The sequence below is a fragment of the Bidens hawaiensis genome, unplaced genomic scaffold, assembly GCF_021521415.1.
Source record: "Bidens hawaiensis isolate Kalapana, Puna unplaced genomic scaffold, B.hawaiensis_p1.1 tig00018246_1, whole genome shotgun sequence".
Taxonomy (NCBI): Eukaryota; Viridiplantae; Streptophyta; class Magnoliopsida; order Asterales; family Asteraceae; genus Bidens; species Bidens hawaiensis.
The window spans coordinates 226950-246107 of NW_027492762.1; the positions used below are offsets into that span (position 1 = coordinate 226950).

The window sequence follows — 19158 nt, forward strand, 5'->3', positions numbered from 1 at the left end:
CTGCAAAACAAAGCCAAAATAAGCGTTACATAGTAAATATTGTTGTAAAAGTTTTTTTTTTATCAAGACTTTACCTTTACTAATGTAGGGTGTTGTTTAAAAAACTTTGCTTGCTCTTGTTAGTATTTTTAGAATTCAATTAACTTCTAACTAACACAATTGCTTAAGGGTTTTTGTTTCGCTCCAACGTATCGGAATCTTCAAGTACTCCATAAAACTAATAAAAACTTCCATAAGTTTACTCAAAAATAATAAAAAATTATTATACGATATAATATAATAATAATTAAATAATCTTTATCAAACTTTATAACTTTGGGCAAAAGATTCAACTTTCTTACATATATTATGATTATGAAAATACAGATTTTTAATTTTAGGGACAATTAGTCAAAACCCTAGGAAAAGACAAAGATCGTCGTACTCCTATCGTGTGATTAGTTAAGTAGGCGGGGTTTCACATGTTTAGACAATGCTCTACCAACTGTCTTACCTGCTGAATCACGATCCTCATCAGGGACCACCTTCTTTCTCGACAAAATGCAAATCATCACCGTTAGTAACTTGCGACAAAACATTCAACTTTCTTACCATCCTGTAGTTTACATAACAATCTACGTTTAAAACAATAGAACTTATTGATATAAACATCTAAAGCAATGATTCACTTGTCATCAAAAGTGGATCGATTATAATCTGTTAGAGAGCCAACACAAAAAGAACTTATAGTGGAAAATAGTGGTTCATGGGAAATGATTCTCTGTCACCAATTAAAGAAGGTGATTAACTTTAGCCTAATATAAAGCTCAATCATTAAATTGGCTATCCATTGATTGATCTTTCTATGATTCTCAAACATTTGTGTACCTTGATCGATCTTTCTTAATTTGAGAATTAAGACTTCTGCCATTTCAAGAAGAAGGTAAAATAGGGTATAAGTTGATACCATTGTATTTATCTAGATCTGATAAGTATAAACCAAAACCCAAAACAACATAATATATCTTCAGGTGAGTTATTATTATGATTATTATCCAAAAATCTAAAATAATTCACCAAAGACAATGAACCACTGAGTCAAGAATACATACTAAATAGACCTAGAAAACAATACTAACAATGATTGAAATAGAATCATTGTACCACAAACTCTCAAAACGTGAGAAGGAGAAACAAAATTGGGATGAAGAAGACGGTCCAAAACAAAACGAGAGCGGCGCAATAGAACCCTAAAAGTTGTGTTCAACAAAATCCACCGATAGCGATTATTATATATTATCCTTAATTTTGCAGTTGACATAAACAAACCTTCAGTCCTCTTAAAAAGCTTCAAGAGTCCTCCAACTTTAACCTCTTGCAAAACTTGAACAAAATACAACAATTATATATATATATATATATATATATATATAGATTTAAGCTCATTTCAGAAGTAATTTTAGAGTGAGTAGTGCGAGAAGTTATTTTAACCAATCATAATTTTTTATTTTTATTTTATTTAAAATTAATTAGATGGGTATATCGGTAAACTGTATAGCTTGTTTGATTTGGTAAGTATTAAATTCTTTAGGAAGTTTCAGATCATAATTTTTTTTAATATTTATTTATATTGTTTTAATTCTTTATTATCTATCATCCTATATTATCTTGATAGATTCAACTTTGAAACATAATGATATCAAACATTGATCAGGCAATAGATTTATTTCTTTATGAAAATATTATCTTGATATGGAATCATAATATTTAAAATTTACGTCCCATTTATAAATGTTTTTTTTATGAATCTTATTATTTTTTTTCATTTTATTAATGTTATTATTAAACACCACATAATAAATATAAATATGTGTTCTATGATGTACAAAGTCTAATGGGATACAAAATCATATCATATCAACATATCTTTGTGTAGCTAAAAGATCGTAACATATACAACACATACACATATTAAAAATCATATCCCTACACAACAAACATATCCCTACATAACCATTAAATACTACACAAATATTAAATAGCATATCTCTACACAGCCAACATATACATACTTACACAAAATTTTAAAAGCCTACACAATATAAACATATTTTGATAACCAGATAAACATATACTTACACAAACTTTTAACAACCTACACAACTAGATTAACATATACCTACACAAATTTACCAACCTACATAGCCAGATTAACATATATCTACACAAACTTTTACAAACCTACTCAATGTGTATATATATTTATAAGACAAAATTAGCATATACCTACACAAATTTTTAACAACCTATATGGTCGATATATATATATATATATATATATATATATATATATATATATATATATATATATATATATATGGAGAACCAAATTAACATATACCTACACAAATTATGAACAACCTACACAGTATATATATTTGAATAAACAAATTAGCATATACCTACATAAATTTTGAACAACCTACACAAATTAAGTGTATGATCGTAACTATATTATATGTATTAGAAAACTAAATTAACATAAACACACAAAATTATATATGTATGGGCAACATAAGATTATATATATATGCGCATAACCAAATTAACATTACTACATAAGAATACACAGATTATATGCAAGAGCATAAGAAAATCAACATAGACCTACCTAATATTTTTAACAGCCCACACATATCTCAAGAAGTTAAAATCGAAACCAGATTACTAAACTTTATGGTCGATTATTACAGAAATTGGACATATTACCCCATAGGCAAATTTTAGAAGTTTGGGCCTTACTGTTTAACCACAACCCATATTATGAATTATCAGAAACTTTTAGGTGAGCAATTGGATTTCAAACGAAAGACAATGGTTTATTATTGTGCGAGCAATGATGATTTAATAATTAGGGAATAATTAATATTGAGAGATGCAAGTGGCTATCAGTTTAAATATTGATAATGATGATAAGAGGCGTTTCAATCTGCTTTCTACTAAGCAAAAGACTAAATTATCCTTTTGTGTTAAAATCCATTAAAATGAGGAACCAAAAAATTACAATATTGCCATGTTAATTATATGCCATAGATCAAACATAATCAAGGGTTATCATTTACTTCTCGCTATAAAATCACTTCTCGCATGATCCATCCCATATATATATATATATATATATAGGGTAAGGTTAAAATGAAAACCCATTTGAGTTGTGAAAACCCGCGAAAACCCTATGTAACATCGTTTTTTTTGTTACATGTAATATATGTTATAACATTTAATACAAAACATCGAAACATAAAAAAAATGTTTTGCTATTTTTTAACATTTTTTTATTAATTTTTATATATGTTTTCAGGAGAGAGAAAAAGTTATATTTATATTTACATTTTTTATTCACTTTAATTGTGGACCATAAGATTTAAACATTAATTAAAAACATGTGGTTGAGAATGTGTTTCTAGAGTTTTCACAACTCAAGTAGGTTTTCATTTTATACTTAGCATATATATATATATATATATATAGGGGAAGTATAGAATGAAAAGCCACTTGAGTCGTGAACACCCGTGAAAACATATGTAATATTTAATACAAAACATCGAAAACTAAAAAAAAATTGTTTTACTATTTTTTAATAATTTTTATATATGTTTTAAGGAGAGAGAAAAAGTTATATTTATATTTACATTTTTTTATTCACTTTAAAAAAGTTAAAAATAGTTTTTTAGGAGTTTTTAAGTTTTCTCTTTAAGATGAGTTTTCACTAGATCCCACACCTATATATATATATATATATATATATATATAGCTTACAAACTTGGTGTGCAAAATGGGTTGTACTTTGTGCTTGATAAATATTTTTATTTTTTTTCAATCTTCTTTTTTTCTTTTTACCCCTATACTTTTCATCTTTTACATATTTGTCACAAACCATTTTTTATTTTTAACCACAACAGTTTTTTTCTTTCAACTTTGGTCCCCAATACTTTTCATGTTTGCAAAAATTTTCATTTAACGTTTCGGTCTAAATATTGTGAGTGAATACGCTGCAACGCGTGTTCGTGGTTTAATATCTTTATGTTTATTTTCCCCATTTTACGGCTCCATCGTAATGTTCTGGTCCAAAGTCAACTTAGTTATTCTTTTCTATATTTTACGTTTCAGTCTATTTTCTATGCGTTAACACACCGCAATGGGTGTGGGTGGTTGAAGGTTTATACGTGTTACTTTCATTTGTTTTAGAGTCCCACTACAAAACGTGGGTTCAACTCCCCTTCAATACATGTGTTCGATAAAACGATGTCCTTTAACACTTGGGTTCGATAAAATGTTTTGTCGTTACTTTTTTCATTATCTGACGCCCCCGTCGTAATGCACCTGGAGGGAGGGGGTGGCTTAATACTAGTTAATAATAAAAACAACATAAGGATTTTTAGTGACAAAATCAATAATTTTTAATGAATGCAATATATTTTCGTATCATGACAAATCAAAATCATCATATCTTTTTAAATTAAACTAGGGTATTGACCCGTGTACGACACGGGTGGAAATATAGAAATCGTCAGCTAAAGATATATAATTTAAGATGACAAAAGTTTTTGTTATATGTTTATTAGGAGGATTATTTGATATAGCTGCAATTCATATTCGTATGCAAAGAAAGTACTTAAAAACATAAAGTTTCAAAAAAGGAAGAGTTATAATACATTGTTTGGAAACGTATTTAAAACTTTAACAATTACAAATTCATAAACTACTAAATATTTCCTTATAAATCATATTTGTTGTCTTGTTTGTAATTTTCGTGTTTATTATTATTATTTAACTAGGTTAGATCCCGTGTTACACATGGACGGAAAATATATGTGTGTGTGTGTATGTGCACCCACGTGTGTTATATAGATTTTAATGAATTGTAAACGTCAGATAATGTAGCATTATTATTATTGTAAGGTATCACATTGTTATTTTAATTATAAAAATCTAACATACAAATAACAAATAGAAAAAAATAACAATTTAAAACATACTTATAAGTTATGTCACATATTTCTAATTTATATCATGAAACAAAAAAAAAAAACATATTAACTAAAACTCCATCAACTACTAGAGTCATATGTTATAAACTATGAAGCGTAAACATGTATGTGTTGTAATAAAAGTTGTGTGTTATAAAAACTATATTTATTGAAATTATAAAATATTTAAGTACACAACATAAAAAATGCTAAAAATATGAATATAACAATGAGATATAATTATAATTTTTATTAATCGCACATTTAATAAAACAACAATATAATCCAAACCTCGTGACTTAAACTACCATTTCAATCCATACGTCCAGTCCAAACGTTCACAGATAATTTCCCAAAATCCAAAAAATATAAAATAACAAAGTCTCAAAATAAAAAAAAATAGCAATGAAAACAATTAATTGTCTTTATTACTCAATAAATGATAATTGATGATTATAACAAGATATTTTGAAACTTTCTTTAACTAAGAGTTAATGTTTAAAATTAATGTTCAAATTAAAATGTGAAATTATATAAATGGAAAATTGATGAGTTGAAAGTCTATGTGGACATGCTAGTTGAATGTCGTGTGAAAATCTTGTATTGCTTTAATAGTATAGTAAGATTATCAAAAGATTTGCTTGTTTTGTGATGCAAATGTCATTGATCATCTGGTTCATTTTTCACCTTGAAATGTACCCGTAAAGAAATGCTAGCTTAGTTACCGAGACAAATGTATGCTTTTGACTTCTGTAGTAAAAAAAAATACATTTGTTTCATCAACATGATCAACTTTATAAACGGATTATAATTCATTGAAAGAATTATTTTCATAGGTGACATGTATATACAACGAACAGAAAATGGTTATGTAATCAAATTGAGTTTGGAAAATAGCCAGTTATCCTGAATGAGCAAATTTTACCTAGTTGACTTGTAAAAAATAGCCAATTTGACCTCAAATAAAAATCCTTTTGAAGAACATCGAATTAAAAAGCCAAAATAGTTAAGTCAAGATCAGAAGGGTTTTAAAAATAGTCAGGTTGTCCCAGATGAATCAATTTGACCTCAAATAAAATACGGTGGAGTTGTGTTTAAAAAAACATTTTTGAAGAAAATCAAATTAAAAGAATATTTAGTAAAGTCAATATCAGAAGAGGATAATAACTGTACCTAGTAAATTTAGATTCGGCCTCTTTGAGGTGATGGTTTTTGCATCTAGTATCGGTGAAGGGAGTTGCATAGACTTTGGTTGCATAAACTTTAAAATAGTGAATTGATATTATATTATATTATATTATATACTCTGTATGTACTAAATATCAACCTATGGTTTGTGAGTATGAAACACTATTCAACTATTTTGGTATCTTTCATGCATATAGTTCAACTGTTAAATGCATGGGCTTATTTTCTTATCTTATTAGTGTCTTTATCTATAGGGCCAATATTATATATTGTTTTAAGGATTGTGTATGTCATTTTAGTTTGCTTTTAGTCGGTGTAGTACGTACTCTGTATGTTTATTTTGTAAGTTAAAATGTAAACTTTGGATAAATAAGGACCCAATAAAAGGGCTACTTAACCCATTTATCCACACAACACTCTCATTCAAGAGAAACTCAAGGGAAATAAAGTTTCTTTCTCTCCATCTCCACTTTTTCTCTCTTTTACATAAACAAACTAAGATCCGAGATCCGAGTGTCGTTGGTGATTTCCGCTAACCAACAACACGGATTGATCCGAGTCAAGTCTTGAGATCCATTTAGAGGACCTACAAGTGGTATCAGAGCTTTCGGCTCGACTTTTTATGGTTTTTGGGTCAAACTTTTTGGATTTTGATCTTAGTTTTGTTGGATTTGAGGTTGGTTTCGTGTTACTCATCTCTTTTGGAGTCCCTTACACCTTAGAAACACACGAGAATCACCAAATCTAAGTTTTTAGTATTTTAAGTTTTTGTGTCTGAGCTCAGATTCGGCTTAAAACTCAGATCTAGGGCGATTTAGTGATTTTTAGACTAAAGTCTTTTTGACTTTTTGGAAGTTTAGGTGTCATATTCTTAAAAAAAAAAAAAAAAAACCGCTTCCGGGTACTGTAGCAGTCGCATCGCCGAGGTACTGTAGCAATCGCGGGTGATGTAGCAGTCGCATCGCCGAGGTACTGTAGCACTTCGCGCGGGGGGGGGGGGGGGGGGGTACTGTAGCAACTCATGCGAAAAAAGGGTTTCGCATGCACTGTAGCAACTCATGCGAAACACTGTAGTGACTCGGCACTGTAGCAACTCGGTACTGTAGCAAAAAAAAAACCTTCAATTTTTTTTCTTCTTAAAAATAAAAAAATTCTGGTTTTAAAAGTTGTTTCGCTTCGCATCAAGAAAATTCGCTTCACTTGAGACTGCTTCGCGTCTCATTAAAACGTTTCACTTCGCTTGAAACTGTTTCGCGCGAAATTCTTGTTTTTGTTAAAAATCAAACTGTTTAAGGACTGTTAAGTGTTTGAGACTGTTGTGACCATGGCTAGTACTGATTCTAAGCTGTTGAAGGGGTGCTTATTGCTTGAGAACCAAGTGGGAACCAATACTAAACCTCCAAAGTTTATGACCTTAGATGACAACTTTGCTGATTTCAAATGGAGGTTCATGAACTTTATTTCGTTGACTAACTCTGAGTTGTTGAGATGTTTTGAGGTAGGTCCTCATGTTCCTGTGGTAGTCACTGCAAATGGGGGACAAGCAAAAGTTGTTGAAAATTATGATCAAAATGATAAGACATTAATAGAGCAAGATAAGAAGTCATACCTCACTTTAACTGTTTGTTTTTCAAATGAAATTACTGAAACTCTATGTGAACACAAAAGTGCAAAGGGTTTGTGGGATGCACTTGTTGAAAAAGTTGAGGGAAATGCTGAGATTAGAGAAAACAAGAAAGCTCTGCTGAAAGAAGAATTCATTTTGTTCAACCATCGTCAAGGTGAAAATGTGTTAGACTTGGTAAAAAGGTTTGAAAAGTTGATTGTAAGAATCAGAGCTTCTAGTGTCAACATCACGAACTCTGAAATCAACCACAAGCTGTTGAATTCACTGCCTTATACATGGAGCGTCAATGTTGTTATCATAAAGAGAACCACAAACCTGTATACCATGACACTCTCAGAGTTGGCTTCTACCATCAAATCTTTTGAAATAATGGAAGATAAGCTCCAAATGAACAATCAGTCCAAAAAAAATAAAGTTGGGACAAGTAATAAAGTCGGGACAAGTGCTGCAGGTGAAAGTAGTCGTGCATGTCCTATCATTCCTGACACATCACATGCTGATGAGGTATACAGAAATTTATATTCTCAAGCTTGCATTAACAAGGTCACATATTATAGATACCATCAGAATGAAGTTTTGAAAGAAAATACAAAACTTCGTGAGTTAAATGCCGAATATGTAAAGGCTGACAAGATTTACGTTGAGAAGATTGAAACTCATCGTGATGATGTGGCAAATCTTAAACTTAAAATTTTTCAAAAGGAGCATGACGTTATATATTATAAAAACATAATTAATGATTTAAAAGATGAAATTGAAAAGTTGAAACTTGATGCTTCTGATAAAAGGGAAAAAGAAAAACAAGTTGAAAGATTTGAAGCATCATCTGAGAAATTTGATGATCTTATTGGAGCCTAGAGAAGTACTAAAGTGAAAGCGGGGCTGGGGTACGATTACACTGCCGTACCACCACCTTTTAATGATAACTACATTAGTTTGCCTCACTTTAGCTATAATACTTCTCCCGAGGAAGAAATGTTATATGGGGTTGGTAGAATACCAAAACCTGTGAAATTTGTTCATGCAGTACCACAAACTGTTGCTCCAGTTCAATCATCTGATAAATCTAACATCAATGTATCTTTTGAATCTGGTTGTGTAGAAGATAGTGGGTCGGTGGAAACGGACACGAGTTGTGATTATGAAACCGTTTGTGATGAAACTTTTGTTGAAAAATGTGTTAACGAAAGTAGGCCTGTTGAGGTGAACATATCAAGTTGTTCATCAAGTTGTGAGACTGAGGATAATTCAAGTAAAAGCAAACTTTTGAAAATGAAAAGACAAGTACTTATTGTAAATATGTTCCACCAAATAAACGATCATTTTCTCAAACAACCAATCAATTTAGAAATCCTCAGCCATACAACTTCTGTGACAACAACTATGGTCATTATTAACAAAATTTTGTTGATCCATATTACACAAATGTATTTTATAATCATGTTCCTTTCCAAGGATCACCTTTCCCACCACACCAACCACATTATAGTTCAGATGAGTTCTTTGGCACTCCTAGGAGAAAGTGTTGTTTTGTGTGTGGTCACTCTTCTCACCTTGCAAGACATTGCAAGCACTGGTTCAAGCAACAACTTGATATTCAAATGCGGCTTAGTCAGTCCCCAAAAGGAGCTTTTAGTAGCCCAGATTCAAGGACTGATCAAGCTGATAGTGAACCCAGTGAAATGGATGTGAGATCCAAAGTAAATGAAGTAAAACACAAAAAGAAACCTTTTTGGAAAACCAAGAAGGATAAAATAAAAAATGATCCTAAGACTGTAATGTCTGAGGATTCACTAAAAACAGTTTTAAAATCAAGAAAATAAAAGTCCAAAATTTCCAAAACCAAGGAACAAGTTTTTGCTTGGATTCCTAAGGACTGTTCTTCATCAAGTGAGGCTCCACCAAGGAATAAATGGTTTTCAGGAAATAAAATCAAGTTTGGTCGATTTACGGTTGACCTTCCCGGGACAACAGTATCCCAAGAACCCATGTCTATTTGAACGCTTAGTGCATGCAGGGTCAATCAAGGAGGACTATCAATAGTATTAGGTACTTAGATAGTGATTGCACCCGGCATATGATGGGAGACGAACCCTTGCTATTTGATGCTAAAACATTTGATGGCGGATTCGAGTCATTCATAAGCGACATGGGAGGACAAACTTCATGGAAGGGAAGCCTTGTTTAAATGGCTCAACAACAACTCTTCGAGCGTTTCTCAAACCAACCTCGTCCAACTGCTTCTCTCAAGTGATGGATCCAGCATCAGCTGTTGGATCTCGGTTTGAATCTCTTCAACTTTGTTATACAATGTGATAATGCATGCTTACGATAGTCTATCTGACAATAACTTTGCAGACCTTTTCACTAAAGCCATCGATCATGCCCGATTTGTATTTCTGGTCGAATCGCTCGGCATAATCAATTTTGATTAAAACAACCTATCTATCTTTTTGTTTTAAAATTGTAAATATTTTTCAAATATGTCACAATTTTAGAGGGAGAAAATGAGTTAAGTTTAACTCATCAAAAAGATTTTCAATTCATCTTAAGAAAAGTAAAAACAAATCATACCAAAAAGATTTTATATTACTTTTAAGAAAATTTAAAACGAATTGTCCCGTTTAGGGAGAGCTCCTGCTTAGAGGGAGTCGGATAATTAAAATTTTTAAATTTTGAGAAATTGATCTGACCATTGGAAAATGATAGTACATTGATATGCAATGATCCTAGCGCATGAAAAGAGTAGATCAAAAGTCTACAAAATCACTCACAGATGTGTAGATAGGCTTGACAAACAAACAAGTGTCGGGTGATATAAACCTAAATTTCTGCCGGTACTAGTGGATATACAATTATGAAGCGGTTGCATGATTCCATGAAGTCATATTCATGAAGGCAGAAATGTAATTATACATGTCATACCCAAGCCTCTCTTTATCTGATCACAGTTGTCTTATGAAATATATGTCAATTTTTAATTTTTCTTTGAGTCAATAAAAGAAAAAGAAAAAGAAAAGAAAAAGAAAAAGAGTCAAGAAAAGAAAAAGAAAAACAGAAAAACAAAAGAAAAATCAAGAAAAAGAGTCGAAAAATAGTCTATCTTAGGATTTTAAATTCTGTTTTATTTCTTCATTTATTTTGATTCAAGCCTTGGACTTTCTCTATTTGTAGTCGTACAAGACCTGATTGTTAAGGCCTTGAATCTTCTGCTTTCTTTTAATCTTTCTAGATTGAGTCAAGTGTGCAAAAATAAAGCATAAAGTGTCAAGTATGTTAATAAGAGTACTGTGATCAAATAAGAAAGGTTTAAGTCAAGTTGAGGTGATATGTCGACACAAAGTAAGCCCGAGATATGGTGGAATCAGTAACATGTCTGATTAAGTGGGGACCACATAAGCACCGTGCCTAATTGTACTTTAAACGTATCACTTTGGCATCAAAACACTTGTCATGTTAAACAAATGGACGATATTTACAGTTGGTGATGAAATTATGACATAATAATATCAAAATAGAAACGCGATCTAGGGCTTTGCAAATCAATATGATTCCATGTTGTGATTTTTCTCACAAAAATATTAAAATCGTTAGAAAATTCTGTAAATATTATTGGTATATAATATTAATTTCATCTTTACTCCTATATTTTATTGCTTATTTTGATTTTGTTTTATTTTAGTTTCAACTTCAAAATGTTATGTATATATTTTCGTTATATTTAAAATATATGAACATGTCAAAAAGATTTTAAACTTTTATTATGTTCGTACATATTTTGTTAAACTTTGTTTCATTCAAAATCATGTGTTTTGTTATCAAGGTCGTTCATGCAAAGTTCGTTGGAAATCCGGGAGTTAAATAAATCATTTACAAGTTGAGAGACTGAAATTGGGAGGGCCTATGAATGATTTCTTCTTGACCCTCGAGAGGGTCTGTGAACGAATCTTATTCGTTTTAGCTTTTTTGCAGTTGTACATGGACAGGTGGATCAAGATCAAGTCTACTTGGAGTTGCAGATGCTGAAGTGCTTAAAAGAAAACGAGAATGTGAAAGTTGGTGATTGAACCTAAAGATGAAATGATTGTGTCTGAAGACAAGGAATGAAACCAGCCGGCTCAAGAAAGTTAACAAAAGAAAATTAGATGTCGAGCCTCCCGCATCTGATGTTTCTAAAATTTGCTGTTGGCGATCCTTCCCAGAAAATAAGATTGAAGTTCAAGTCTACAAGACCGGAAAATAAAGAACTGTTCAAGATCCAATCTGGTTCAAGATCATGGATCAAGACAAGTACTGGATCAAGACAAGTACTAAGTTTCAAGAAATAAAGACGAAGCAAGGAACTTGACGAAGGTTCCTCGACATACTCAATCCTAGAGGGAGATTGTAGGGCCAATATTATATATTGTTTTTAGGATTGTGTATGTTGTTTTAGTTTGCTTTTAGTCGGTGTATTACGTACTCTGTACGTTTATTTTGTAAGTTAAAATGTAAACTTTGGATAAATGGGGAGCCTATAAAAGAGCTACTTAACCCATTTATCCACACAACACTCTCATTCAAGAGAAACTCAAGGGAAATAAAGTTTCTTTCTCTCCATCTCCACTTTTTCTCTCTTTTACATAAACAAACTAAGATCCGAGATCCGAGTGTCGTTGGTGATTTCCACTAACCAACAACACGGATTGATCCGAGTCAAGTCTTGTTATCCATTTAGAGGACCTACATTATCAATCTAAATTTTATGAGTTGATAAGTAACAACATGAGTGCGTGGTTTAACTTTTTTAGTATGTTTTCTAGTTCGGTTTAAGGGGCCCGCCGCAACGTACGGGTTAAAACTACAAGTTCTTCAAAAAAAATTATGCATATTTCAATACATAAACCTTTATATTTGTTAAATTATGCTTTTCAGATTTGATTGGCCTTTGAAATAAAAATCAGTATTAAATCCTTTTCATGAGTTTTAATAAAAGTTCTTAATTTTAAACGCTAGTTAAAATAATTAAATAAGTGAATCACAGGCTCACCGCTTGAGGTGTACTCACAAAGTTATTCCAACTTGTGTACTAAAATATAATAAAAACAATAGCATCAGCATCTCTTTATTCAAAACCCAAAACCTGGTTCCTGATTCCTAAATACTAATCCTGGTTTAGCCACTTGATTACAACCTTATTCAACTCACACAAAACAACTTCTCAAAAGTTTAATATTCTACCCAAAAAAATATTTAAAAAATAATTAAATTAATCCATTCCTTCCCTTTAAATACCAAATTCTTCACATCATAAATTCATCTCAAACAACAAACAAAGTCATATACAAGTTACAACTGCTTTTATATTATTAACAACAATCAAGTTATAAAAAATGTCAAGCACTAATGGTCAAGTCATTCGATGCAAAGGTAATCATTTTTATCTAAACGCAGTTTTTAGAAGACTTTGTTTTACTATTTAAAAAATGCCAGTAAAACAGTAAAAGTGCTTATTGCCTGTTTACCTTCTATTTCGATTTAACACTATTATTATCATTACAGCCGCGGTGGCATGGGAGGCCGGAAAGCCGCTAGTGATCGAAGAAGTGGAGGTGGCGCCGCCGCAGAAAATGGAAGTCCGGATTAAGATCCTCTTCACTTCCCTTTGTCACACTGATGTTTACTTCTGGGAAGCCAAAGTAACCATTTCAATTAATATTTTTCATGTCACAAATATTGAAATTTAGATTATTAATTTTTATTATTTAATATCAACTTTGCAGGGGCAAAATCCTGTATTCCCAAGAATATTAGGGCATGAGGCTGGAGGGTATGTAACATTGTAATGTGTTTGATTATTGTAACATATTGACGCGCATACGTGAGAATTGTTGATCCAGTTAATAATATGATTTGTTTGGTTAATATGAATAGGGTTGTGGAGAGTGTTGGTGAAGGGGTGACTGATCTCCAGCCCGGGGATCACGTGCTCCCGGTTTTTACTGGAGAATGCAAAGAGTGTGCGCATTGTAAATCCGAAGAGAGTAACATGTGTGACCTTTTGAGGATCAACACGGACCGTGGAGTCATGATCCACGATCAGAAATCACGGTTTTTGATCAATGGGAAACCGATATTTCATTTTGTGGGGACGTCTACGTTTAGCGAGTACACAGTTGTTCATGTTGGGTGCCTTGCAAAGATTAACCCTCTTGCTCCTCTTGATAAAGTTTGTGTGCTTAGTTGTGGCATCTCTACAGGTTAATATTTAGATACATTATTATTATTATTATTATTATTATTATTATTATTATTATTATTATTATTATTATTATTTTGGATTTTGTTGACCATGTTAATCTTGTTTTGATCATAATTGTTTTGTGTTTTTCAGGGCTTGGTGCTACTCTAAATGTAGCAAAACCGAAAAAAGGCTCTTCGGTTGCGGTTTTTGGTCTGGGAGCTGTGGGACTTGCTGTAAGTTTTCTCAATTTGTGACTCTTAAAACATATAACAAACAGGGGTGCAAACAAGCCGAGCCGCTCGGATAGATAAAAATCTCGAAACAAACCGAGTTTTTTTCGAGCACGAGCCTTAAATAAAGCTCGTTTAGTTATCGAGCCCAAGCTCGAGCCTTGTGTGTTTTTTAGTTTTACATCTTTTAGACTTCAATGTATTAGTTTTACATTACGTAGTCAAACTCTAACAGAGCCTGGCTTGTTTAAGGTACCACACGACCTCGAGCCAAACTTAGGCTCGTTTAAAGTTTTTCTGAAAATGTATAAAAATAATTAAAAACTTACACAAATTAATTAATAAATACTAAATGAGCCAAGCCACAGCATGAAAAACAACCGACGAGCCGAGCTCAAGCCCTCATAAGTCCAAATGATACTCGAGCTCGTGGTCATCTCAGCTCGTTTAATTACACCCCTAGAAACGAAAATGCTAATAATATATTTGTGATATAGGCTGCTGAAGGTGCAAGAATTGCGGGTGCTTCAAGGATCATTGGGGTTGATCTTAATGCCAATAGATTTGAGCTTGGTAAGTTAATTGCAAGAAATATGAATATTTTTGTAGCTTAAAATGTGTATAAACTATCAAGTTAAACTAATAAGATTATGTTGTGTGTTTTTATTTTTTAACTTTTAACAACAATAGCGAAGAAATTTGGTGTTACGGAGTTTGTGAACCCGAAAGATTACAAAAAACCGGTGCAAGAAGTGATCGCGGAGATGACGGATGGAGGAGTGGACCGGAGTGTTGAATGCACCGGTCATATTGATGCTATGATCTCTGCTTTTGAATGTGTTCATGATGTATGTATTTACATTTATACATTTCCTATGCTAATGATTTTTGTTACAATTTTTTTTAATTTTGATACAGGGTTGGGGTGTTGCTGTTCTAGTTGGTGTTCCACATAAAGATGCCGTGTTCAAAACAGGGCCTATGAATGTATTAAACGAGAAGACTCTAAAGGGTACCTTCTTTGGAAATTATAAACCGCGATCTGATATTCCTGATGTTGTTGAAAAGTATATGAACAAGGTAATTAGCACACATATATATTCGAAGTCGAATTATTTATAAAAGTTGCAGTTTAAGCATAAATGACTTTTGATTGATTTGTTGTAGGAACTGGAGCTGGAGAAGTTCATAACACATGAGGTTCCGTTTTCTGAGATCAACACGGCCTTTGATTTGATGCTTAAAGGTGAAGGTCTGCGTTGCATCATTTGCATGGACGCGTGAATGGAAAGATATTGTGTTCATAGTGTTGTATATGAGTGTACAAGAAAAGAGACCGGTGGTGGTTGTTCTTGAATTGTGTTTGTTTATTTGTTGTATTCGATCTTATGTGCAACTTTAATACTATCTTATTTTTACTAAAAGAATGTATGATGTAATGAAGGTATTATACCCTATGTTGTCCATGATATCACTGAATACTTGGATGAAAGCATTGACCACTCTAAATACAAAACATTGGGCTGCATTTGTCATCTAATCTATTAAAACAAACCATTTTGTCCATATGGCATCATTTTAGGGTGTCAATCTAGATGCCAACTAAATGTCATGTTACATATTATTTTTCTTATTAATGCCAAATCACCCCTACGTATTATATAAACCTTAACATTACAACTACTGAAATTTATTTTTATCTCCCTCTCTCTCTCTCTCTCTCTCTCTCTCTCTCTCTCTCTCTCTTCGATATTTTAGCTATCAAGATGTTGTATTCGTTTTCATTTTTTTCATCCGTCTCTTCGATATATTAGCCGTACACAACATTCCACAAAGTATTTATTCTACGCTAATGGTTGATTCATATATATTATTCGTTACTTGCATTGTCATTTCATTTTCTTTTTCACTTTGTTGTTTGTATTATTTTTAATTTTAATATGATTTTCCTATAATCTATATAGGTCCTACATCAAACTCCAAGATTCAATGGACATGTTGAACTGTTTGAGATATACGAAAATATGGTTGATTTATTTTGTTATCGGAATTATTCCGTTAATTATTCCGGTTACATCCATTGATAATTCTTACGAAATTGCTTTCTAATAATTCTGTGTATTTAATACTAATTGATCTTTAATAATTTCAGTTTCTGACGGCCCAACTTGTTATATTGGCTAATTGCATGGATATGTATTTGATGGAAAATAGGTTGATTGTGCTTGTTTTGGTCATTACAAATGTATTTTAGTTATGAATTTATGATTATTTATTATTTTATCAAGGTTACACAATTCATGAAAATTAATTCATTTTTATACTAGGTTATTGACCAGTGTACGAAACGGGTGAAAATATAGAAATCGTCAACTAAAGACATATTTAAGATGACAAAAGTTTGTTTTATATGTTTATTGGGAGAATTATTTGATATAATTGCAATTCATATTCGTATGTAAACAAAGTACTTAAAAACATAAACTTACTAAAAAGGAAGATTCATATTACATTGTTTGGAAGCATAATTTAAAAGTTTAAATATTAAAAATTTATAAACTGTTAGTATTTCCTTATAAACCATATTTGTTGTCTTGTTTGTAACTTTACCTTGCTTATTCAAAATAACCATTTTAATACAATCTCTACTCTTCACTCTTGATAAAGCAACATTAGTTGACCATAAGTAAAAACGAATCTCTCATATATATTCCAACTCTTGCTAGAGATCTGCTTTGAGTTGTTACAATTATATCGCTCTTATCTATTGTGTCACCAATATTACCAACGATTAACGCTACAACTTTATAAGTTTTTAGCAGGTAGTAAGTCCTTGCACCCTTTTGCCTTGTTCCAATAATGCACAACTTTAAATCCATATCGGGATCGATTTAAGAACAGTCACTTACCATTCGACATCCTTGAACCAAAGGATTTTGAGAATCCAACATTGTCTTCAAGTAATTCATTATTTCTTTATCTAACATTTCAAAACTTGATTATGAGTTGTTGCGTAAGAAAATAGTCATGTGTTAAAAATAATTTAATTAAATTACTTATAATTTAGATTGTTCATAAAAAATATTAAAAATAATAAATGATGTTTTAAATATCCACCTTGAGTCATGACAATTATGATATATAATAACCTTTATATATGACTTTTTAATAAGTTTTTGATATATTTATGCACTATTAATTCTAAATGGCAAACCAAAATTTGGTGTGATTTATTTTAAAAATAAAACATTCATAACGATATTATTATATAAAATTTTGTGTATAAAGATGGTATTGAGAAAAAAAAAATGTTGTCACAGATTTAAAATATAAATTTACAAAGACTAAGATTTGGTTGTAAAAAAAATAAATTATCTTAAAATAAAAAGAGAAATGTTCAACACAGGTTAGTAAACCAAAGAACCATTTACCACACAGGTGGAAAATATATAATATCCCACAGGGTTGAGTTCAATGGAGAAATCATATTAGCGTGAGAAATGTGAGAAATCCTTTGAACCAATCAGATTTTTTCTTTTTATTTTTCTAATATAATTAATTATAGGGGCATATTAGTAAAGTTCATTATTTCTTTTATATGGCAAGTATTAATTATTTTGTTGAAGTTTCAAATTAACATATTAATTTAGAAATTAATAAACTAAAATATCCAAATCCTTATTCCAATTAACAGTTGATCATATATTTTTATTATATTGAAATCACTATTCCGATTAACGGTTGATCATACAAGTATTTGGATTCAATTTCAACTAAACTGATTACCATAAATGTTGATTCGTACCTAAATCGACTACCATAGACGTTCAATTGCACCTAAGTCGATCATGCCCTAATTCTACTTTGCGTAGCATGCCATGATTCGACAACATAACAAATCCATGATCAGGTTATTTTCTCAATATCAATTTCAATTTTGTATCGTCAACAGTCTCATAATTATATACAATTATATTTTAGATGAATCGGATTATTATCAACCTTCAAAATACATTACACTACTCTACAGAAACACCTTATGTACAATAAACCTTTCCAACACCACCCTGCATTTTCATACACATGAACATTTTAAGCATAAGCTGTCGCTAACAATTCACTACAATGCCATACAAAAGTAGTCGTCATCATTCACCATTTGGAGACAACTACATGTAGTTAGATAAACCGAGTTGTCAAAAATTTTGTTTAAAAAACTACATGTAGCACTACACTGCCCAATGCAAATTTATTGAACCCTACACCGCCCTACACAAATTTAGAAACAACTACATATAGTAAGATAAATTACATGTTCACCTACACAAATTTATAAACATCATTCACCATTCCACGTTACATAATTCTGCGTAATCTAAAAATGACGGGATCCCTGCGATATTCAAATGTAGGATTTTCTCAAATCCTCATTATATAACAGCTTCCTTTTGTTTTTCCAATAAATGTTGCAAGCCACTCCACAGACGCGTCATTAGGCTTGAAACTCTAACATATTCCTTTTGTTTCCTTTTTTATTAGCCTTTTGTAAACTACCTACACGAGGCGCATTCTAAACAAAATCATCATCATCCTCAACATGTTGTTTTGACGTCCCTTCACCTATTCTCCTATAATCACCAATTTTTTTGCCTACAAGATAAGAATAATTGTTTATTACACATATTACGCTAATTGAACATGTCTAATACAATTACCTTTACTGGACATCATTTCCACATCTTGTTCCGATAGGTTATCCACTACGTTACAAAATAAATCACAAATTAAAACATAATGATCATCAGACAAAACTCAACATGCTTTAACCAGTTTAAACATTCAGTATTCTAAAACCATTACCTCTACTTCTCTTTTTACCAC

At 31.4% G+C, this 19158-nt stretch overlaps 2 protein-coding genes across 2 annotated transcripts in view; one reads left to right on the top strand and one right to left on the bottom strand.

The window, feature by feature from the left end:
- The window catches only part of LOC143555688 (serine carboxypeptidase-like 42), a 255347-nt gene that overhangs the window by 176151 nt on the left and 60038 nt on the right, over positions 1–19158 (bottom strand). The window lies entirely within an intron of this gene.
- On the top strand, positions 13164–15626 carry LOC143555694 (alcohol dehydrogenase 2-like). Its single transcript, XM_077045202.1, has 9 exons — positions 13164–13233; positions 13366–13502; positions 13587–13633; positions 13738–14063; positions 14198–14280; positions 14775–14850; positions 14968–15125; positions 15196–15357; positions 15445–15626. Exons 1-9 carry the CDS (start codon positions 13197–13199, stop codon positions 15559–15561), a joined length of 1143 nt encoding a protein of 380 aa, XP_076901317.1. The 5' UTR covers positions 13164–13196; the 3' UTR covers positions 15562–15626.